The sequence below is a fragment of the Apteryx rowi genome, unplaced genomic scaffold, assembly GCF_003343035.1.
Source record: "Apteryx rowi isolate R43461 unplaced genomic scaffold, aptRow1 scaffold_12, whole genome shotgun sequence".
In the NCBI taxonomy this organism is placed as follows: domain Eukaryota; kingdom Metazoa; phylum Chordata; class Aves; order Apterygiformes; family Apterygidae; genus Apteryx; species Apteryx rowi.
Window position 1 is genome coordinate 441,089 of NW_020447419.1, and position 24,279 is coordinate 465,367.

The window sequence follows — 24,279 nt, forward strand, 5'->3', positions numbered from 1 at the left end:
TGTCGATAAAGGAAATTGATTTTATCAAATAATATTCGTATCTAATTTATCTCAAGAAATAAACCTGCACTGTGACTACCTTCCTTGGTAGCAAGATTCATTTTTAAGCTTGACTTTCCCCCGCGCAGCATCCCCAGCTGTTCAAGTTCAGTCCAGTATCTCCAAAATGCTGGATTTTCCTGTGCAGGATAAAGAGAGCTTTAGGAAAAATCTTGAGCTGTCAGAAATATGGGAGGAAATAGGAGTATCTGCTTGGCAAGCCTGAAATTGCCATTCGTGAGGATGCCGAAGGAGCACTATTTCTTGAGAAGCAAACCAAAGTCTTCAGGTACCTTGAACGCATTCATTCAATCTCGGTCTGAGCTTTGTTGTTTGCCTCTCATACAGCCGACAGTTGTGTTGTCTAGACCTTTTCACTGGGTTCTTATTTGTTATATGTGTTTCTTTCAATATCCGCAGTCCCGACTGACAAGTCAGAATGAGGCCATGGCCCTGCAGTCAATAAGAAACATCAGAGGCAACTCTCACTGCGTGGACTGCGAGGCACAGAGTGAGTACAGCCTCCGCTAACGCAAGAGCTTGGCTTTTTAACGTTGACTCCTTCTCCTTGGCCAAGACTTGCATGAACAAAGACCGCGGTCTTTGTTTTTTTGGTGTTATATTCTGTATGAGGTTTGCCCGTGCTCGTCATGGAGTCTGCTTAATCAGGCTTATTTTATGTTAATTCATACTTAATGCATGCTATGTCAAATGAGTCCTGATTTCTTTCTTTCTGTCTTTTTTTTGTTTCACTTGCCACTTTGAATGTGAGCATTTCTTCACTTTTCTTTGAAGAAAAGGAGAAAATAGTGTGCTGTTTGACATCAGTTACTCCCATTTTCCTCCTGTTTGGGGGTGGAGAGGGCATGTGGGCCTTGGCAATATTCTCAGAGAGGTAAAGCTTGATTTTTGTGTTTTCTTACTTGTCAGAAGGAACCAAAGTCATTGCTCATTATATCTGGATACTCAAAAACTGATTTGGGATTTTTTTTCCCCCCTTTGTATTTCTTTCCCCTTTTTATTTTTTAAACATATACTTAATGTTCAGGAAAGTGTTCTCAAGAATACTTTGAGCTGCTGTTCACCTCACTAACCCCAGCTGAGGTCATTATTCTGTTGCTCTTTAGTTCCAGGGGTTTGTAACAAAGCCATAAAAAGGAAGTACTCTTGCTCCAAAGCAATTAGTTGTAGAAGCAGAAGGAACGAGAACTTGGGCCTCTTTATTTCTTTGATACCTGAAAGTCAGAACTTTTCTTGTGATTTCATGTGTGCTTAAAATGGAAAATTATTCATTTATTTTTGTTTGGATCAGTGTCTTTTTTAAGACTCGCTGTTTAGGAATTTGACTACCGATCTAAGCAATTTTAACATCCCAGTTGACTTTAAAGTGAACATTCATACAGAAATACAAGTGCTTTTGCATGATTAATTCACTGTCCGCGTGGTTAGCGATTAAGCTGATTCAGTCACCCACCAACAAACCTATTATCCCCTGCCTCAACCTCGGAAGGCTTGAAGAAAATGCGGGTAACAGATTAGCAGGCATTTAAAATAAAGTTTTTTTCCAGGCCATACCACCAAAATGTGCTTCCCATACAGATTTATTGATTTCAGTTGCTTCTTTTGAAACCTGTCTCAGATATTTATAGGCTGTCTGTAGGAGATGGATCAAAAACCAAGGCGACTGCTCTGTCCCCGGCGGTTGAGCACACGCTGGTATGAGCCTTGGCTGGCTTGGCCTTTGAGCACCAGCACTCACATCTTGTCAAAACAGCTTGTTGACCTGCTTGGAGGTGATCCTCAGTAGAAATATCATAGGGATTTCTCACTAGCAGCAAGAAAAAATAGCAGCATCCATAAATTAAGGTCTTTACATTCTCTTGACTAGTAATCCAGCAGCAAACTTGTTAGTTTGACCTGTATTTTAACATACACAGGCCAAAACTGCTCTTATTTATTAGTGTTGTTTATTAGTGTGGTAGTCATTGAGGTTTACTCCAAAGCTTGGATATAGGTCAAGTAAAAGGTATGAAAGATGCTGTGCTGAGGTCTTCAAGTGACCTGGATGTATATTTGGCTTAGTTGGAGTACTCCCGCCCGTGAGCAGCCCACATTGCACAGTGTTCCTGACTCCTGCTCTGGTCTCTCTTTGCTGCTGGAGGTAGCATTTTCCTAGACCCTGCTCACTGGTCATCAGAGGAGAGCAGAAAAGTGTGATCCCTTCACTGCAGCCTGCTTCCCACACCCATACCCGCCTTTCTGCTCTGGGGATAGGTCCCTGATCCATTTAAGCTGGCCAAAGTGAATGCTGCCACCGAGGTGTGTGTTCCTCTCCCCAGTCTGGTGCCTACACCAGCATTTGTGCAGCCACGTTGGCTGTTCAGTCAGGAAAGCGATTGTGCAGGAAAGCAATGGGGGTTTTTTGGTTGTTTTTTTTTTTCCCCCTGCTTTCAGCCAGGTTATTTTTCATCCAGATTGGATATTGGACTGAGCTGGCCGCACATGCACTCTGCCAGCAGAAGGGAAGTGCCAAGACCATATTGCTGGGGGAAGGCAGGATGGGACTGTCCTTTTTTGGCAGCACTCCACACTTTGTTGTGGATTTTTTTGTTTTGTTTAAGGTTTTGTGGGTTTTTTTGGTGACTCTGGAACTGCAATCAGAACTGCATTTAATTGTTAGCGTCCTCGGAGATGATTTAGACCCTCTTTGACTCTTCATGCCATTTGGCCTCCCTAATTTTAAGGCCACGGGTTTTCCTTTGAAAAATTTGAGATCTTTCTCAAGTGATGTATCTTAAAATGTAAACATGCACATCATGTGAACCTCAGTTTGCTGCTTTTTCTGCCAGCCTGTGCTTTGTTTCCTTCTTTCCCTTTCTGCCCTGCCTGGACAAGTCCTTACCCCGGAGCATTTTGCATGACAAACAGCAGTGCTCTTGTGGAAAGCTTGCATACTTTGCATCTTCACAAAGCCAGATGTTTGGGAGCAAAGGAATATGAGATGTTGCTGTCCCTCTGCTCTATTCAGGAGCCATCAATCTTCCACTTCAGAAGTCTCATTCTTCCTCTTTCTAGAACTCCTTGCCTTTTTAGCACTTCATTATAGCACTTTGTTTCACTTGGGAACTTCTGCTTTGTTGCATGTTAATTGAATAGCATTTGTGTGCTACCAGCCTTCTGGCCCTGTAGCAGGGTCAGACTTAAATTTTTTCCATGTCCTTTTATAACGTTCCCATCCCGGAGTGGTAGATACACGACACTGAGGCAAAGTCGTCTTCAGGTGCTGAAGTTTTTGCCCAAGTGGATTTTTTTTTCACATTCCAAAAGGAAACTAATGTCACCTTTTCCCAGAGGTCACAAAAGCAATGAGAGTCTCAGTTCTGACTTCTGTCTGGAGAAGGCACTTAAAAGTCAGTTCGCTTAGGCAAACCCAGCTGAATTTCTGCCTCCAAAGGATTCTAGCTCTTCCAGTGTTAATGGTTAAAGAATAGATCAAAGGATAAACACAATTCACTCATTTAAGGTATAGGAGGGCTTGGAATATCAGATCTTCTCTGTTGGAGAAGAAAACAAAGAGGGCAAATAAAAGGAGACTTTCATCATGAGTTTTTCAGTTCAGCAGAGTTTGGATATCTAGTAACTTACTGTTGTGTATTTTGGATTTGGGAGCACCAAACACTGAACTAATTTCTCTGGCACTGGGAAGCCTATCAGACCCATCAGAAGATTCAGTTTTATATGTATAATAGAAGAAAACTCTCGAAGAATTGAAAAGATGTCAACTACTCTCTCTTTTGCCATGACTCTTTGCCATACTGAATCCTGATGAGCGCAGCACATGTAGGATCGGGCTGAGCAGACAAAATCTCTGTGGGGAGGAATTGAAGAGCCAGGGAAAAGGCATCTTGCAAAGTCCTTCATCAACCACCATCCCATGTCCAAAGGGATAAAGGAGATGGTGTGGAGAGGTTATTCTCCTAAAAGTGTTGCTCCCAAGAGCTTTTGCCTTCAAATGATTGGTCCGATTACAGCTCAACTTGAAGTGGGGGGGAGGTTTTCAGAGAAAGAGACAGCTGAACACCTTTAAAAAATGTGGTCAGCCGAAGACTGTAATCTGAGAATATGCAGTGATGCAAAAAAGCTCATATTTGCTGTTTGAGAAGCTGTAAGCAAAACAAAGAGGGAAACTAGCCTTTATAGTGCCTATAGCTTTGTGGAATTGGTTTTTCCTCCTCCTTTGCCATCAAATCTAGATGTATGCGTACTGGAGAAAAGCCTGACTCTGTCAGTGCACGTGGTTATAAGTACCCTAATTCCCAACCAGAATTACTGTTAGCATCAGCAGGGAAGGTGAAGGTTGTTCCAATACAGTTTTTGATCTTCGTCTTCTAAAAAAAAGACAGCTAGATCAGTTATGGCTACTTGACCGCGAATGTTTCTTTTCAGCATAAATCAAGGGTAACAATTTCCAAGCGTGGGATTAAAACAAAAAATAGTGCTCAGCTATGTAGGGCCGAAGGGAGATGCAGATAGACTGAATTTCAGAAGAGGGAGATCCCTGATCGTGTAGTTTACAATAGCTCGCCTTAATTACTGGTCAGCCATGACTTCTGTCATCTACCTTTGGTCATTTGGGGGACAGGTTTTCATGTGCGCGCACTGATGCAGATGTCACCAGTGAAGTCATACCAGTTTTTTTCCCCAGAATCCAAAGAACATGCCACTTGTCCAAGCCGCTCAGCTTGTTTCAAATATCTTACTGGAGTTCCCCCGCTGAGAACACGTCCAAAGTGACCAGTGGAGGTGACCTGAAGGAAGATGCCAGAAAGGGGGTTTTCTTATGTGTCTTACCAAGGGCTTGCAAAGCATAGCAGGTTTTTTTGTCTTCCGTATTCTTGGAGATCCGAAATGTCTGCTGGGTTTTCTCAGTGTAAGACTTGGTATGGACAAAAGCGTTTTTAACAAAAGATCTGATTTTCTGCCTGAGTGAAATAAGGTGGGGTGGGACTTTTTGTGTTGGTTTAGGGTTTTCTGTTGTTGATTTTTTTGTTTTTTGGGTTTTTTTAGACTTGTTAGGACTGACTGAAATTTTTCTATCACCCTTTTTAATGAAATATTGGACTTTGCCATTAAAAGTATCTGCTCTCCTTTAATACTTTTTGTCCAAATGTGATTTATTTTGGCACAGAACTAGGAAATATTTTGTTTTCCATGTATTTTGGATGTCAGAAAAGCCTTTCAGGTTTTGGGTTACACAAAGCAGAAATGAGTCTTTTGATGAAATTGCCCCAAATGGAAGAGGACTTTGGAAATTCATTTTCTATCAGTACTAAATTTTCTGTAGATTTGAATAAAAAATGCCTGCCCTTTCAATTAATCGCAGTTTTGCTGCTTGATATTTATGATAGCCTCCTAGTTCTTTGGGAGGCCGAGGGTAAGGAGAAAAGAAAAGATCTGACAGCAGGGGGAAAGAAAGAGCCACCAAAAATTCCTCCCATAAAATGTCTTTCATTTCATTTGTTAAAATGAATGTTTGTTCAAGAGGGAGAGTCAGACAAATCTAGATTTAAATAACACAGGACAGTGACAAAAAGTGAACCATCTTGGAAAATGACTTTGAATTTCCCGGCTTTTGTCAGGTTTGTCACAGCCTTATCATTTGCGAGGTTATTTTATTTTATTTTATTTTATTTTTGGTCCGTGGAATCCTTCTGGCTAGTACACTAAAACTAGGACTGTTCAAAGTGTCACATTTTCATCTTAGTACTTATCTCCCTGATCTTAGAGATGAAAACATACCCCATAGTGTGTTAGATGTAAAAGCCATATGTAGGTGATGATATAGATGGTTATTAAGGGAGTTGATATAGTGAGCAACAGAGACATTGTATCTCGTCGCTCTTTTTTTCCCCCCTTTTTCTCTTGTAATTGGCTACGAGTGGCTCTAGATACCCAAGGAGGGGCTTTTTTCCACTACTTCTTCATAAGCTACCCGCTACTCAGTTGATATTTTCTTTGTTTCTTCTCCTCTTTCTTACTCGCATTTTCCTTGCGGCTGTAGATGGAGCGATGCACGCCACCTTTGGAGACCCTCCCGCAATTTCTTTTTTAATCCTTTCAGGTTTCTCCAAAGGGTTGTGTCCTAAGAGGGCAAAAATCACCCCCGGCGCCAGGCTTCCCGAGCGGGAGCCGAACACCTGAATTTATTCTCCCGTTGCTTTTGGAACCAAAATGATTATTGGCAAACATAAACTAGAATATTTTGGTCGGTGTCTCCTTGTGCTAATTGCTTGTGTCCCTTTCCCCACAGACCCCGACTGGGCCAGCTTGAATCTGGGCGCTCTCATGTGTATCGAATGCTCAGGTATCCACCGAAACCTTGGCACGCATCTCTCCCGGGTCCGCTCCCTGGACCTGGACGATTGGCCTCTAGAGCTCATCAAGGTCATGTCTTCTATTGGGAATGAGCTGGCAAACAGCGTCTGGGAGGAGAGCAGCCAAGGCCACCTGAAACCTTCGTCCGACTCCACAAGGTAGGTGCCTCGCTCCACCAGGCTGCAACGCTCGGTGGTCCTTGTGCCGTGCTGAGCACGTCATTTTGGCATTTCCATCAGAGGTGGTAGGGCCTAACAACGTTTTACAAGGTGGACTTTTATAATTCTACCTCTTGTTTAAAAAAAAAAAAAAAATTTAGGTGTATATATATCTTCACTGCATGCCCAGCATGTCAAAAGTTGAATTGACCCTGTTATTTTTTCCCGTTTGGGAAGGTTTCCTCAGCAGCTCCAGGGTTTTTTGTTCCATCGCCTGCCCTGCAGAGCGGTGGGAGGCTGAAACCTCCCGCCGGGCTGGTCCGCGAGCGAAATTATACCCGAATATGGCTCTTTGTTTTGTTAAAGCCACTAAATCCCCAGCTCTTGGGCTACCGGTTTGTGATTAATAATCTGCCATCAGTAGTTTAAACTCGCCCCGGCCACCACTGTGTAATTTGTAGCTGGTTGTCGGTTCTCCGTGTCCTCATCACGGCTGTCTCCAAAGTCCTGCTCGATACGGGCTTGCTTACTTCCTTTCTGTGATACACGTGAAGGCATGAGTTGGCAGGGGAGTTTTTCCTACGAGGAGAACAGTATTTTTACCTACTGGTCGTAGCTCAGCCCCGTGAAAATCTTCTTTCTGTGATATCTTACCCAAAGCGAAGGGGTTTGTATGCTTAATTTATCTGATTGGCATCAAAGGAGGAAGATGCTTCACAAGTGCTTTCCAGATTATAGTGGATTTTAAATGTAAGTGCTAATAGTTCTAACTAATGTAGTGGTTCGGAGGAAGTGACGCGACCTCTAGCAGACTCTGTTTCAGCAGAGGGAGGTTCAGATATGAGGAAGACCTTCTGGACTACCTTGCCCAGCTGGGCCTATCTTTTAAGTTGTCTTCAGAAGCGTGTTATAATTGCCTTAGCGCGAGCTCCGGGGGCTAGGCTGCCTCTGAGCACCGTTGAGACCCCAGGTAGCAGACGTTAGGACGGAGCGTTAGCTCTCGAGTGTTTGCCTCCTGCATATCAGAGAAATCAAACAGAGGGAATTGTATTATTATTGCGTTAATGCACACACTTCATCTCTGGATCCGGCTTTTTCCAATATTGCGTCAAGTGAAATTGGAAGTAGGGAGCGGATACCTGGGCCACCTCCTGCAGAACAGGAGTAGGTTTGCACTGTTGTCTGTAATGAAGTCAACTGTTTCTTATTGCATTATTTCGTTAGCACTGAAAAATGAATTTGTGGTGCCACCTTTGGTTCATCTTCGAGAATGAAGCCAGTACATTAATCAGGCTACTTAGATGAATGGCTATGCATATAAATATATTCAGGCAGACCTACATAGAGATTTTGTTCATATATAAGCTGGATGTCTGCTGTATACATGTCTGTTGTTATATAGCTAATGTAAGGATTTCATCAGTTAGATTGAAATTAAATTATTGCTGCCTTGCAGTTATCAGTATTGCTATGTGTTTAATCCAGAAATCTCATATTGTTGCAGCTATGTTGCTCCTTACTATCAGTGTGAGCTGGAACGGTATCGCCGTTCTAAATATTCAGAAGAAAAAGGAATACACTCAAGTAGATTTTTTTTATATATTAGTATTTATATAATAAATTAAATGCTATCATGGTAAACCTAAAATATGAGTGATTACAATGAAAAGAGGGCCATCCGTTTGAATTAAGTAATTCTGTTGTTCATGTGTGGAAGTGAGGTTTGCTTATGGAAAACTAACTTTTTCTCTTCGTATTCCATGCTCAGAGCTTATTTTAATTCCTCTTTGTTTCTCTACATCTCCATGTTTACATTTGGCTGTGTATTTTTCCCTATTCATATCTGTCAGTGACGTAATTGCACTTTTTTCCTGAAGTATGATGTTTTGGGATATAAGCTATAAATGTGCCTTTTATAAATATGCGTTTCCAGCTGCATGTTCAAGTGTACACTTACGGGACTGATGAGCTAATAGAAAAAATATAATTAAGATTATGTGAAAAATTTCCCACAAAGCAGTTTTCATCTTGCTTTGGTGCTCCATTTTTTTCTGCCGTTTGGAGCAGTAGCTCAAGTGGCATTTTTCACATAAATATCCGAAAGCTCTGCTTTCTCGAAGACGGTGCCTCCAGTTGTACTTTACTTTGGTCTCTGCTAGCAGCATAATCTTTCTATCCAAGACGTGGCGAGAAAGTAAGTTTGAGTTCTAAGGGTGGAACGAGTTGCGCGCTAAGTTTTCTTGCTGCTGTTTTGAGTTTTGCATGAGGACTGCAGTCAGGAGCAGCTATAACAGACTTGAAGGCGGAGGTTAAAAAAAAAAGGAAGGGGGAGATTGGGGCAAGAGCAAGAAAGCAAGTGAGTAGAAACATGACTGGGGAGCTGAGACTTGGCGATGCGGTGGAAGAGGAGTTGAGGGAGCACTAGGAGAGATGGAGACCAGCGGGAAGGTGGAAGCATTCAGCAAGGCTTCCTCTCCTGATGGGAGAGGAGAGTGGACACTTGGTGAGCCGGTGCACCCCAAAGTGGGACTGTCCTGCCCATGCCGGCCAGCCCTGGGACCAGCCAGAGTTGAGAGCTAACCTCAAAGCACCAGTAAAAGACCTTAAACACATGTCTCTTATGATAAGCATGTCTCTTAACCCATCCCTCTCCATCCCTCCAGCCCCAAAATAACCACCATCCGTTGTCAGTGCAATGATGGGCTCTCCGTTAATAGAAATTTGTCGAGGGAATGAGCCCTAGGAAGGTTTCACCATTTCACATTGTGTCTTTATACTGGAGATGAAGCCATCAGGAAGCCCACAGGCTTTCCAGGGCAAAGAAGTGTTGCGGCCTGCTCCACAGATTTTGAGCCTGTGGGGCTGGGAAGCTCGAGGAGCGTTCGCACGCTGGACTAACGGGAACCTGGCTTCAAAAGCCGTGCCTTCAGCTTGGGAAAAATTGGCGTTGAATCCCCGCGGTGGAATCCCACGTGTTTCTGCTCAGCCGAGGGATGGGTGGAGAGGCTCTGAGAGGCTTTTTGCAGGAGGCATTGCTGAATGTAGGCCATAGCATAAATAAGGAGCACGGGCAAAGATAACCCTGACAACGTGTTTTGAAGGTCAAAAAGACTCAGGTTGAAGCACATGAACTCCAAGCCTGAGACTTTTTGCAGCCAAAGGCTTTGCTCCTGCTGCTTCCATCGAGGATATCGTCCGGGTTTGTCCTCCCAACATTAACGTGTGCGGGATCTCATGGAGGCTACGAGACGATTTGTAAAATAAGCAGGTCTCCAGGTCACTTAGCGCCTCTGGATCAAAAGCAACACCTTGGGTCGTGTCTAGGATTAAACTGGAAGCCGGCACAGGTCCCGGGAGGAAGCAACGCAGAGGCCAAGTTTGGATGGAAGGCGCTGGTTGATGACGGCATGGGGACAAGCATGAGCTCCTGGCACGCGTGAAAAGCTGGTGAGGCGGCAGACAAAACGCCGAGCGGGCCGGGATATGGGAGAGGAGAAGGAAGCGGGGAACAGCTGGCCGCCGCTCGTTGTCCGTGGGCCCCCGATGAGGTCGGCTTTAGCGGGCTGGTAATTGGTTCCAGCAATTATCCGCGGCCCTGCGAACCGCCGCTCAAACTTCTCCAGCCTTGTGACAAATTGGAGCTGACTGCTGGTGAAGGAGTATCGACTTCCCGTTTCTAAGCAGGGGGATCATTAGTCAAGAAAAGCATCTTTTAATTACTCGCAGGAAGAAGAAAAAAAAAAAAAAGGGAAAAAAAGATCTTTCGGTATGGATCCTGCAACAACTGCCTTTTTTTTTTTTTTTCCCCTCCTCCAAGTGTATTCAATATTAAATTTATTGTCTTGGGAGGGGGTCGGGGGGAAGGAGGACAGAAGGGGGGAGTTTGCCCTGAGTCCCTCCTTCGGTAATGTGGGTTTAATTTGGAGTGAGAAGTCAAATTAGAGTAAATCAATGTTGCAACAGTTAACTGGGTCCGGGGATGAAATCAGGATTTTCCCCTCTAATTGCTATTGATACTATTTAAGCGCACTCTTAAAACATTGATTTTGAGCGGTGCAATACAGGCGCAGTCTGGACAGCGGCAGCGGGGCAGAATTTGCTCAATCGAGGAACGCCGGAGATGCAGTGAACGCTCGACTCGGGCAAGCTGGGCCCCGTTTCGCCTGGGCTTTTCACGCCGGTAGTTATTTATAGTATATAGTTAGAGCTGTAGCTTTCCTGCCGCGCGTTTCGCTTTCCTCTGAACGCGCCTCTCGCGCTTTTTTGCCAAGGGCCGCAATCGTGGCGATGTTTTTCCATTCTTTCACTCAAGTGGCGCTGAGTATTCGCCTTGGCTGCGTGCAAACCTAAAAGTCGAAGGGCTTCGCAGTTTCGGCATCTTTTTGAGAATACTCCTAAGTAAGTAAATAAATAAATAAATAAACCCCCAACGCCGTTAAAAATGTATTCCACAAGTGAGGAATGAGCAGGTAGGAAAAGCTCAGCTGCCTGCTGCCCTTTGCACCAGCCGTGGTTTTAAGCTCTGCTGAGGCAGGCGCAAGCGGCAGTTCTTTAAATGCAGGTTTTGAAGGTTTGGGGTTGCGTTGCGGGAAATACGGCCTCTTTCTGAGCTCAGGTTTAGGTGTGCGGGACTCCACGGTGTGATTTTTTTGTATTCCGGGTATAGCAAATTTAGCAAAAGCGAACGTGCTCGAAAACGCCTAGTCTTTGCTACAGCCGGGACTTCAGCAAAGCCAGTCCTAGGTGAAAAAGCTCTTAACCTTAAAATACTAATATATGCCTAGTCCTTCACTGCTAGAGCTTTCCGTTTTTAAGCCAGTGCTCCGGATATATGGTGCGACTTTTCAGTAAATGCAGTTTTGCTCAGGTAACCCGTCCGCACAGCAAACGTAGCCGTTACCGTGTTCGTTCTGGTTAGCCAAGGTCGTAAGAAACCAGAAAGGTTCTTAATTCTGTCCGAGAAGCCTCGAGTTGGGAGCTGACTTTCACCTCAGGACGCGAGATCCAGTTTGATCCCTCGCTCGCTAATGAACTGTGTTTAATGGGGTCAGAAAAAAACATTATGCAGCTCGGCTATATTTAGCAGACTTTTACAGCGCTGAGCTGAAAGCCTGGCTGGCCGTCAAGGCTGCCGTCCGCTGCGCCGAGAGCAAACCGGCTTCCCGGGGATAACCGGCGAGCGACTTCTACGCGACAGTTAAATCGCCCCGGCTTTTCGTCGTAAAAACGATTATTCGGGGAATAGCGCTCGCTCGCTCGCGTTGGTCGTCGGCTCACTGTTCCGGGCGGCGCGTCGGTCTGCGATTCCCGGCGTAAGGACGCGGTGTCACCCGCGAACGCGGCGGCGGGGAGCGTCGGTGCCACGCGCTCCGCAGTCGCCGGCTCTGGTTTCCTAACGGCCCTCGGCCTGACGAGGTCAGTGTTTTGTCCCTTTTGCTCGCTGCTCCGCGCTTGACACCTTTCCCGTTTTATGGTTTTTTTTTTTTTTAAAGAAAAAGATTTTTTATTGTGAAGGGCTGACCAGAACCCATCTGCAGTTGGGTGGCATCTGCTCCCCACATGTCACTTCCCTCATTAACAAGCAATTGAATTAATTAAATGCTACTCAGAACACGCATAACAAGCTACCGGCAGTGTCCAAATTAGCACTGATAATCAAGGATGATTTCCTTTATTATCCTGCTAAGTGGTGTGCAGGCTCTGATCTCCCTGTCTGCCCTCATCTATTTACATACCCCCAGCTTCTGCCTTTGGAAGCGGAGGTTATCTTACCTAGTTAATTTGCCACGATCACCGAGCATGGCGGATTGATATTCCTGCCGCCGCCAAAGCCAAATCCTCCCCCCCCCCCCTCCTCCCCGGCCGCCTTTCTCCCCCTTTCCTTCCTCCCCAAGCCTGGTCCTTTGTAGCTCGAGCTCACTGATAAATTAAAAGCCACCCCTGTGGTCTCTCAAGTGAGTAATAGAGGCAGAAATTTCATTTTGCAACTGGCTGATTTAATGATCCAAAGGGTAATTAATGGCCTGATTATCTTAATGTTAAATATGTCCGGCAGCAATTACTGTGACCTCCCGCTTGTCAAGGTCCAGGCTATGCTCTTCTTTCAATTAAGTTCTCTGGGGCTTAATGGTATGAATAAACTCCTCTGATTCTATCATTCCGGACTCGGAGATTTAAGCGAGCTAGGGGCTCGTTTGGAGTTTTAATCAGCCCGTCTTCTACTTGAGCGATCAGAGTTAACAATTATAACAAGGACAGTTTAACTTTCTTCCCCCCCCCCGCCATCCGCCTTTCCACTTCTTTATATTTTTATTTTTTTATTATTATTATTTTTTTTTTTAAGCGCTCGGAGGGGAATCGCCGCGGCGGCAGCTTTGCGAGGCCGGTCTCTCCCTATTATAAATTATCATGTGAACGCCGCTGTTTTTTACCGTTTGACAGGCTTAATTAATTGGCAGGAGCGCCCGAAAATGACAGTGCCACTAATTGCAGCTCCGAGTAAATCTCTGTCATCGTGGCGCGCTCGGCGGCGGGCATGCCCCGGCCCTCGCGGCGGCCGGAGCCCGCTCGGCGTTCTCCGTGCCGGCTTCCGCGTCTCGCCGGGGAACGCGGTCGCCCGCGCTGGCGGGTCCAGATGTGCCGCTGGGCTCTCCAGGCGGGCGGTTCGTGTGCCAGAATGACGTTTGCTGCCAAGGAAGTTTCGACAGCTGTGCTGCTGCGGACCGAACAGCTGCTAGGGGACCGGAGATTTTTATTTAAGATATTGCAGCAAGTCCTGGTAACGGGGAGACTTTGGGAAGCAGGAGGCGGGGGGGGGGGGGGAAAACCAACAAACCCTGCTAGTCGTAACTCACTCGTGGGCTTTCTCCTGGCTGAACTGCACTAAATAGCACATCTCCCACCAAGCTGGAGTTATATTAGCTCTGTTTTGGACAGCAGATATTTCACGAAGATAATGAGGAAAATGTATAAATTATTAGCCCGACGGTATTGCGTTTGCAAACGCAGGCGGACATAAATAAAAAGCCTGATTCATGACGGCCGGCAAGCTGAAACCTTTCCCCGTGTAACTGCAGAAATGAACCAATTCGGACATGTTAGATTGCATGCTTTCGGATCAGAGTAGTTGCAATTGTTTTAAAATCAAATTTCAGGCAAAATAAAATTTGTCACTTACCAGCAGCTTCCAGGAAATGCATCTAATAAGAATAACTAACTGAGCCCAATGAAATATCAGCTTGGGTGGTGGCTGTTCGTATTTCACCCGTTTGGAGGCCTCAGAAGCTAAAATGAAATACTCGGAAGAGGAAGGTTAGTAGTGCAGCGTATTTTATTGTCCTCGTAGCTGCTTGGTAGACCTTGAGATCCAGGATCTGATCCAGGAAAACGCTGGTGCCTCTATACCAGTGGGGATGATGCCTGAGTGATTAAAGATAAAAACAAAGTTTAAAAAAAACAACCCTGGTTGTCCAGGTTAATGAGCGATTTAGATGAAATGCTCCCTGGTTCAACTGCACGTTTGCTATGTGCAGATCTGTCTTTGATTAAAAACTCAGACACCTTGCAAACAGAAGCCTGGTTTGCAATTACTATTACCATCATCATTCTCTTCGTCGCCTGCGGAAGGGAACCCTGCAAAGGGAATATTTTTGTCTCCATCTGCAGCGCGTTAGAGCAGTTGTTAAAAAGCAGAGGTATAAGAGCCATAATAGTGGGGGGGGGGTACCTTTTTTTTTTTTTTGGTACTTTTAATAAATTCTCTTAGTATCTGGTTATACGGACCTGGCACACCTCTTGCTTCCTCCATTCATAACTCGGGTGGGCTGTACGCGGGCTGCTTGTACACCGTGACGTGCTACGTTACGGAGCCGTGCGGTAGGCTCAGGCGACCTGCGTTCGGCGGCGATTTCCAGTTACACCGACTAGATGGTTTTATACTAGGTCCTCCTCATTCTGCGTGCCAATGGCTTCTGCTGCCTCCTGGACAGTTTGCCCCGGGTGTCAGTGATGCTCTCTGGAGTTCTTGGAGGAAAGAGCCCCAAAATGCCTCCTTGCTTTTGTAGTTTCCTCTAAAACTGCATTTCTCCTTCTGAAGTCTTTCCCATGTGAGATTTTCCGTACATCCGTTTGTTGTTCTTCCTTTGAAAAGTATTTTTGAAGAGGACAGGGGAGAGGAACGTGTTTCAGCCCTGTTTTGAGATCTGCTAGCTAAGGTGTGAAGCTCAACTGTCCTTCCTCAAATCTAGATCTTATAATGGGTATTTTCACCGCAGCTAATGCAAAGTTTGGAACGAGAATGAACTGTTGTAACCCGGTCATTTTAATGTTGCATGGGTAAAGAGGCAATAGCTTCCAAAATGAAAAAAACGTGGCTTCCCAAACGGCAAAATTTTGCCCCGACGTCCATCAGAAATGTTTTGTACCGTAATTGTGCTGACTTCTGTGCTGTAATAGGATTTCCAGGTAGCAACAGCTCAATGAAATATGCCTCCTTGTTGACGACTGCCCAGGAGACCACAGTCGTCCTCGGCTTAGACCTTACTCCTGAAGCTTCAGACAGCGTAGGGTTATATATGCCACAGTTCTTCAGAGTATAGACCGTCCTGAGCTGTCTTGTTAGTGCAGTAGTAGGTTTATTTGCATTAACAAGACACTCGGGAACCTTGCTTGTAGTTCATGGCTAACTCAGCAGAGGCAGCCTGTGTCCAAAACGAGTCCGTGTCCTGACTCACTGGCAGCGTGGGAGTAAAACGGTTGGATAAATATGGATGTACGAAGAGAACATTACTTCTCATTGCTGAGGTTCTTTCCATCGTGCTTCGTGCCCAGGAATTGTGGAAAGCTCACTCTTATTATCTTGTTTTTCTAACAAAAGTTAGTTTGTAGTGTTAATGGAAAAAATTAGAAACCTCTACCCTGAAGTCTTAAAGGAAAAAAAAAACAAAACTCCTGGAATGTATTAAACTTACAAATCAGAGCTTTCTGTTTGAGACCATCTTGCCTTTTGAGTTTTCTCCCATCACCCAGGTGACAGAGACTGAAATGTTTTACCTTCAAAGTTCATTCAGCTCAAGATGCCTTTATCCGGTTGAGACTCTTGACAATTTTTTTGCTTCTATTTTTCTGTTTTATTCTTTGCTTAATGTATTGGCTGCCAACTAAGTTAACCTCTAATTACCAAAAGAAGGAAAAAAATCTTAGAAGCTGATGAGCTGTTACCCTTCAAAAAAACTAGGATTTGAGTTCAAGACTCAAGAAAGGATGGTTTCTTTCCACTGTGTGAACAGTGATGAGTGGAGCAATTGAGAGAGATATTGGAAAAACTGTATTCATAAGTCATAAGTAGCTATCTGAAAATGCAAGTTTGTGTTTGCTAGAATAAGAACCAGCGTGATGGCTAAGTGCCTGCTCTAAAGGTCTCAAAAGCCTGTAGGATCTTAGCTTCAAACTACATTTTGAATTTAGATATGGATCATTCGATCAAATCATTTCTCTCCCAAATAATTGACCAGGGTAGAAAGCTCCTGAGATTCCCAAGTGTGGGGTTTTATCTGCTCAGCCATAAAATAATGAGGAAGAAAAGCAACGTGGAGGTTAGCAATAGAGAGAACCGTTGCTGTGTTTATTAAAAACTGTGTGGGCTAATGTTTAGCTGTGTTCTTACAACAGAGGAATGGGAAGAGCTAATTGGAGCAATAACATGAATTTCAAATGACAACAACTGGATATTGGATTTAAAAATTGAGGGAAAATGTGGCCTCCATCAAATTAATGTCCAAAGGCCAGTGCCACTTATACGAGTCAGAGGCCAGCCGCTGTGGATTAATCCTTCCCCAGAAAATTATTTGATACCTGTCTAAGCTTTTAGGAAGAAAGTAGAAATGCAGTAGCACGGCCGCAGAAAAATCTGCCGTGACAAAAGATGGACAAAAGTGCCAGTGTGACGGTGACATTTCACATCCCTGGGTGACCGTAAGAAGCAGCGGCAGCCAGGGCAAGGCGCTGTGGCCTGAAACGAAGCCCTTTGGACTTTCACAAAAGCGGAAAACTCCCTCGAGGCTTGCCACTGATAAATACATCGGCAGGGATGTGCCGTGCCATGCCACACTTGGGCTTTGGCCCTGCTGCCCCCTCTGTGCATTGCAGCAGGAACCCGGATCTCCCCCAGGAGGTCGGGATGGCTTCTCCGTAGCCTCCTTCTGCCTACCTGCAGCCAGAAGCCGCTGCAAACTGGTACAGGGAGCGCTCATAAGCACACGCTGGATTTTAGTCCAGACCCAGACCACGGTGCCACTTAGGTCTTCTGCAGAAGTGCAAAGACGACCAGGGGAGTGAGTTTTCTCTGGGGTCTTGACAAGGTCTGGAAGCCTGGGGTGAGAGTCGGGGGCAATCAAAATCGGTATTTTTAGTGCATTAGTTTTCTTCTGGTTCAATAAACTGGTCCCTTCCACCCCGAGGCTTGCGTGAATGCTATATGGATATAAGGGAAGTGGTGGGAACTCGTGGCCTGGGGGGAGAGGGCAGATGGAGCCAGATCAGCCCTTTCGGCGGCAGCCTGTGGTTAGAGCAGGTTAGGCGTGACTTGACTGAGCACCCCGATATCGCTAACCCTCATCGACGGACTGATCGGCGATGAATAGTTTTGAAATAGGTAACAAGCGAACTCTGATGGAATACGTTTTCTCCCTTTTATATATATATATATATATATGATCACTGTTATCTTACCAAAGTTGGAATTTGCTGTACGGATTGGAGTTTGAAACAGAGTTAATTGTGCGCTCTTATTTATGGCGCGGATTTTAGCAATTTAACATGAAATACGTGACTTTGGGGTACGGCGTAGTACTGCCCTGAGACAGGGCAAGCTCAGGGTAGGTGGGTAAAAAGCTCTGTTTAAGCTCATGCAGTTCTGGCTTTCCAGGGTTAGGGTCTGTCAAATTGGAGGGATTTTTGTAGGGATGACAGCAGATACTTGCGTGGCTCCCGGACCCGGTCCTTGCTCAAAAACACAGAAATGATTGAACTTTGCAGCAGAACATTTGCAAGGGAGTACACTGACATCAGCTACGCTTCCTTGAACCCGTTCTTACCATTTACACCGAAATTAAGTGTCGCACTGCTCAGCGTACGTGTGCACACGCATACCTGCTGCTCTGCAGCACTTGAGGAGTAGAGTAAATATGGGGAGTTTCATCTTAAATATGTCAAGTTAAGAGCAACTGAAAACTCAAATTCACTGTGCGAAGCATTGGGCATCCTTACCAGAGAGATCCTGGCCCTCCCTCCCTTTAACAATAACTATTTTATCAATCCTTTCTGAGAAGAACAGCATTCAACACGGCTGTTGATATCTAGATGCAGACATTTGTGAGGCTGGAGCTTGTCATAATAAAATGGCAAAAAAGCAATTGAGGGGGAAAAAAAAAATGCCAAACGGCAAGCATCAGCTATCACGCAGCCCCTCGGGTCAGATCCGAAGGCTCATCTCCGAGATGCGTTCAGCTCAGGCAAGTACTCTAAGCTGAGCGCCCGCTGCTGCTGAGCACGGAGCTGTACCTACCAGGAATCGGATGGAGAGGCTTATTTGTTAAGCAAAATATCCAGCATATTAAAAAAAAAAAATTGTTATAGACACGTTTTATGTAAAACATTTTATTTGAAACCTTTCTCTGCACTTGACGCTTAACCTGTTCTTTTAATTTTCCCTGCCTTTAGGTCATGGCTGGCTCCCTTGCTGTATGTCAGGTCAGATCCAAACTTGAAGCTGTACTGCTTTAACTAGATATATCATTCAAATTGGTTGGTATACCGAGCGTAAAAGCAGTTACTCTCAAGCCAGTTTGGGCCTGGCTTGTATTGTTGAGGCTTTATTCACGTAACCCAATTATTTCTAAAACTTCTACTGAACGGTTTTGCACTGTTAGGAGAAATCTGTATTTAGACCGATTGCTTACGCGTGGTATTTTGGGAAGGCAGGGCCTGGATTGCTGCCACTGGGGAGCTGGAGAGCACGGAAAGGCGGATGTCGCGTTGCCTTTTCCCGGGGTTTGACCCAAACGGGACGTTAGCAGGAGCCCGCTCGCTGTCAGACGTCTCTTTTGTGATTTTTTTTTTCCCTTTTTTTTCCCCTTTGTTTAAGCCCGAGCTTTGTTTCTGGCTCAGCAGGACACTGGTCGCCTATGGCAGGGGACTGGCGGGATGAGGCTTCAGTAAGATAACTAAATGAAAAGGGCAGCAGTGAAAAGATGGTGCTGGCTTTTGACTGGTCTGAAACTTGATATACATGTCAGCCCAAATGCGGTTTCCCCGCGGCTCTGAAATATTACCGCTTGTCAGAGGCAATGCACCTAGCGCTGGGCCTTAGGCGTGCGGGTGCTGGTGGGGAGCCAGCAGGGAACCCCAGAAGAAACGAGACCACCATCACTCTAGCTTTAAATAGCAGACTAAAACGCGTCAAAGTCAACGTAGGTGACGAATCTGAGGCTTCAGAGGTCTGGAATTACAACGCAATGCCATCCTTTAGCATGCCCGATAGCTAGATCGAGCAGATGGTGCAAAGTCCTGGCGCCGCAGCATTTCTGTGCCGGTCTGCAGAGACGTGCGGTAGCGAGAAGAAGCCACCGCTCATAATTGGTAAGCCTCAAAAGGTACAGATGGGATGTGCTTCAAAAAGTCTCGGTGCTGAAGAGATGATTATGTCATGGCCTAGAAATCTCCCAGCTAACTTTTCTTCCTCCTCAAAAGATTTAAATTTTCTGGGTTTCATCCAGGTCAGAATTTGTAAGTGATAGTTTTGTTGCGTTTTTCACTTCGGTACAGCACTAGCCAAGCTTGGAAACCAGGCACCTATATGCAATTAAACCACAACCTCAGTTAACCCTTTTAAGATTCCTCCATGACTGGAAGAAACAGGGTTTCATCATTGTGTACTAAAACTGAAGAATATCTTCAGCATCCAGGTTGTGATATTACCCAAAAATTGACTTTTTTTCCTCAACTCAAGGAGCAAATATTTGCATCTGTAATCCTTAATCCCTACTTAAAGTATTGTTACGGTTGCAATTTTGAGAGGTATCGAGGGGAGGAACTGGACCGAATTCAAGACTTTTTAAAATATATTTCTGAGACCACCAAATTTTGTTTCATTCATTGCAAAAAAAACAAACTTCCTACCTGTGATCTGTTTAAGCTTTTTCCCTTCCGTTTTCGGGGCAGTGGGTATTGAAGAGTGAGCACTGCTGGGCACTCGGTGGAACCCTACAGGGCTCAACGGCTGCAGCTGGCAGGGGACTGATGGACTACTGAGTTATGGTCTGGTGCCGCAAGGAAGAGCAAGGCTTTTGTGGTTGTTCCGGCTATCTCTCAGTTGTCCTCACCCCTCCAGTACTCAGTGTCCCAGCAGATGTTTGAATTCTTCATTTATAAAGAAACTCCAAAAACGGGTGATGCTCTTGACTTAACATTTCGTGACAACTTCTTGTGAATTTGAGGTCTCTTCACGTTCGTGCTGCAGGGGCCCTTACGGCCTCTGCTTGGTAGTCAGAAGCAGCTTTTTCTCCATGAAACCAAGCTGGAAAATATTGCTTGCTGTACATGTCAAAGAACCATATTTAAAAGAAAAAAAAGGGAGGGAGGGAGGGCAGGTGGGAAAACATCCTGTAGTCTCAAATAAGAGCAGGGTAGGAGCTGTGTAAAGACAACTTGCTTTCGACTTTAAGAGTTCTCCAACCTCATTGCTAGGCTTATGGCTCTAGGGCAAGTTAATTAAAGCCGATGGAGAATTTAGAAACGGGGAAGGGAACCAAGGGGTGGAGGGGGAACATTTCTTAATTACGTTGTGGAATTGCCTTCTAATTCACGGCCTTTTGAAACCTGCTCGCAGCAAAGCACCTGCCTGTGGCTTCCCACGCGGATCAGCGCTGTAAGGCAGGCCGGGTCTGGCACGCGGGTTCACTAGTGACTCAGTGAAACAGAGATTTGGAGGTTAAACCAACTCAGCTGTTGCGGGTTTCTTTTTAAATGCAAAGCGTCCGCTTCGTATGAGTGATCACAGTCCTGTTGGAAATAAGTCATCATAATTTTGCATTTTCTTCACGTGGGCCTTTGCAAAGGGTGTTGATGTTTGGAGGGAAAGCGTGCAATAAGTTTTTCAAAGGCAAGCTGGACACCCGACTCCTGCTGATTAGCACTGACAGTTGGGTGACGAACTTCTCTTATTTTTCTTTGAAAACAAATCACCCTCTAAAAATACAGCTGCCACAGGCGTTTTTCCTCTTTAAGCTAAACATGAAATAACATGTGATTTAAATTTAAATCACATAAAATTGCCTAAAAAACCAGTTCATCTCAAGTGGGTTGTGCTTTTGTACAACTCTGTTCCCTCAGAAGCAGACTGGGCCTTCAAATATGCAGAACACGTGTGAAAGAAACCCTCGAACCAAAATGAGGGAGGAGCGTGTCTGGGGAATGACCCTTCTGACCATTTGGGGACTCAAGAAAAGAAGATAGGCCTTAAATGTCTGCTGTCCAAATCTGAGGTTTTCGCCGAAGCCTGTTTTCACATTTGCATTTTTATGGAGACAGACAGCTCGTTGGACACCAAAACGTGTGTTAAAATATGGAACAAGAGGGAGAGATGAGGATATGAGGAGTCATATTGTAAGCTTTATTGTAAGCTTCGGAAAGGACGTTTCAGTAGGTTCAAGGAAAGCATCCTTCCAAAATGACCAAACATCAAACGTGATACTGTGTTAGGAGGCAAGCATGTGCAATAACCTGCATTTGGGGGATTTTTTGTTTATTTTTGTTTTTTTACTGTGGAGAGGTGAGAGACCATCTCACTGCCATAGCAGTGAGACATGGGAATCAACCCAAATTATAGAGAAGGCTTTCAGGATAAAGGGAAAAAACAGCATTGACAGCTCAAGAGAAAGGCAAATTATGAAAAAGCAGCTGGGACTTATTCTTCCCTAGATTTGAGACAAATAGCTTACGCTAAACAGAGGTTTTTTTTAATGCCAGGAAAATACATAATCTACCCAAGCTCTATTTCATCGAGCGGGATCTGGGGCTATATAACAGGAGAAATGATGTTTCTCCTGGGTCAAAAAAATCAGCCAAAACCTAAGGTGAAATTAGGAGCCAGGAGGGGAATTGGATGCAGTGCCTGGCTCCCGTGCAAGGCAACTGGTTGAGTCTCAAGTTAATCAGGAGAATAATTTGTCAAGCAGTATTTAATGGACAGCTTATGAGTCTGTATGTGGGCAGGGTAGCTTGTAAATTTGAATGTGCCTATTTTCTTTGACAACAGTCAATAACTGTGCGATTTATTAATGCGTTTCAAGAGGCCTTCTCAGACTTTTTATGATCTTGCTGTGCGCGCTCAGATAAGTCAAAAAGATATGACAAAGCAGAGCAGGACTTCTGTGTTTGAAATCAATACTCTTTTGTTTTCTGCTGTTTTCTTGTGAATGAAGGAACTGTAGTATACTTCTGCATTGGCGTGTTCGTGCCACTCACTGCAAGGGAGCAGACTCAGCGAGGAGGATTGCCTGGCAATGTGGGTGCCAATATCCACCTGAGTGTTTTTTGGTCTGAAGCAGACGTAGGGTTTTGAAGCAAATCCTCCAATCGCCCCTGCTCTGTGGGCTTTGGTTCAGGTCATGCAGTGGCCTTGGTGCATGCAAACTGGTTTCCTTTTGGAGAAACCAAACCGGAAGCTACGTATGGACCGAACGTTCTCCAGACCCTACTTTGAACATAAGGGTCCGACCAATGATGTCCTTTAGACAGCTTCACACATCTTGTGTGGTTGGAAATGTTTGATTCTAGGGATGAGGCTTGATCAAGTCAAAGTAATCCCTCAAGACCCTATATATATACAGGGGCCTTGGCACCAGCTGCTTCGATCTATACATCTGTTCTGTTGCGCCAGTTTATTTGCTGATGTAGACAGAGCCTGAATTTTTCACAGAAAGCCTTAGACTGAATTATGCAACCTGGCCCCAAAACAGTAATCATCTGTCATTTGAAGTGGTTACTTCCAAGTTTCCTCAAGGTTTGCAGTACAATTTGGGGGCCTTTTGCTAAAATCCAGCTCTTGGTAGTCTCACAGAGCTTTTGATTCTGTGTTTTTACTGGAATCCTGCTAAGTACAATTTCTTCTGAAGCATATATATTTACCAAACAGAGCATAATAAAGAGCTGTATAAAATATCTTCCTATTGGGGAAGGATTTAATTTGCCAAATATTAGAGTAGATTTTATAAGTTATAAATTTTTTAAAAGGTTATGAGAAATCGCCCTTTAGCTATTGGTTCAACAATCAGGAAAACTAATTCCACAGCTTAAAACACTTAAGTATTTTCTAGAATCTGCAGTTTTTATCCAAGAATAAAATGGGTAGGAGCTTGCAAAGCTCGTAGATAAAACTTTGCTCATGTAGTGGGTTTGTGCATCTCAGGCATCAGTTAAAAATCTGAGTTTACTGGAAGGCAAAGCCACCTCAACAGTGAAAGTGGGGTAAGAATCCAAGTATGTCAGCTTGATGCTGGGCTCAAAATAGAGATTGGTGCATGTTGTTACCAAAACTTTCCAAAATGAAAGAGAAGTTCAGAAAAGAGCTGTGAAAAAGATTCCGAGCCCTCAGTGATGCCTTGGCAGGAGATACTCAAAGGGTGAATGAAATGATAAGGGTGAGGAGATGGTTCGCGAGCATTTGAAAGTGGCGCACCCCTTGGAAAAGTGGGTTGTTGGAGTCCAAAAGCAAATGCTCCTAGGAATAGCGGATGAGGTTGAGAGGAAGCCTTCAGGCCAACCGTCAGAAAAATCTTCCTGCTAGCCAGATCTCTTGAGCTGTGCTGTAGTCTCCAAGGGAAAAGCGATAAATCCCGTCGCTGGTAACCACACGATGAGGAGCAAGGCAAGGGGCTGAATGATCTAGAAGGCCTTTGCTTTCCAGATTCAATGAATCTGTTAGAAGGGATCTGAGAGTGTTCGGCAGCTATAGAAAATGTTTTGTTTTCATGCGTTCCTCTGTTTCATGCCGAACTCGTGGGTTCTCCAGAAGACTACAGAAATCAGCCCTCAGCTGAAATAAAGATCTAATTCCAGTGCTGTTTCCTCCTGTGTCCCCTGTTCCCCTATTGCATTCACTAGATGTCCATTTCTGTAAGTTTTCCCTTCAGAACAAACCTATCATTTTTCACCACAGGATATTTACAGCTTCAATCAGTGCCAAATTCAATTGGCTTCTGATCTCATCGCTGGAAGTTATAGATGCAGATATTATTTGCACTGCGGTTAATTATGGAGCAATCAAACTTTGGCTTTTCCACTGTAATTTCCTCTGCCAGCTAATTTAATTAATCACCCCCAGCTCAGCTCTTCCAGCTGCGACCGGCAGGGTCATTAATTAGACATGTGGTGGTAGCTCATAGACCAGTTCCTGTTAAGGGGCTGCTGCCCACTTGATCTCTCAGGGAGTGATAGCTTTTTCTAAGCATCCAGGCAGGATTAGAGGTAGCTGACATGTTATTGTATCCCCTAGAAGCAAAAGCTATTCCCAGATGATGTGTGGCGAGCAAACAGCTTTGATCGACCTGCTGGCACGTAGCTCACCAGGCCTGGATCAGCCACGTAGGGGTCTTCATTTTAGGCAGTTCTGGCAGCAGTTCACCACTGAGGACATGCGATTTAGGGTCTG

General features: G+C 44.8%; 1 protein-coding gene across 7 annotated transcripts in view; it reads left to right on the forward strand.

Moving 5' to 3' along the window:
- The window catches only part of AGAP1 (ArfGAP with GTPase domain, ankyrin repeat and PH domain 1), a 386,106-nt gene that overhangs the window by 342,695 nt on the left and 19,132 nt on the right, over positions 1–24,279 (forward strand). For all 7 annotated transcript variants that reach the window (XM_026087248.1, XM_026087283.1, XM_026087275.1 and 4 more), the window contains 2 exons: positions 460–550; positions 6,350–6,572. In XM_026087248.1, coding sequence (XP_025943033.1) covers positions 460–550; positions 6,350–6,572 — 314 coding nt within the window. The remainder of the gene's footprint in view (positions 1–459; positions 551–6,349; positions 6,573–24,279) is intronic.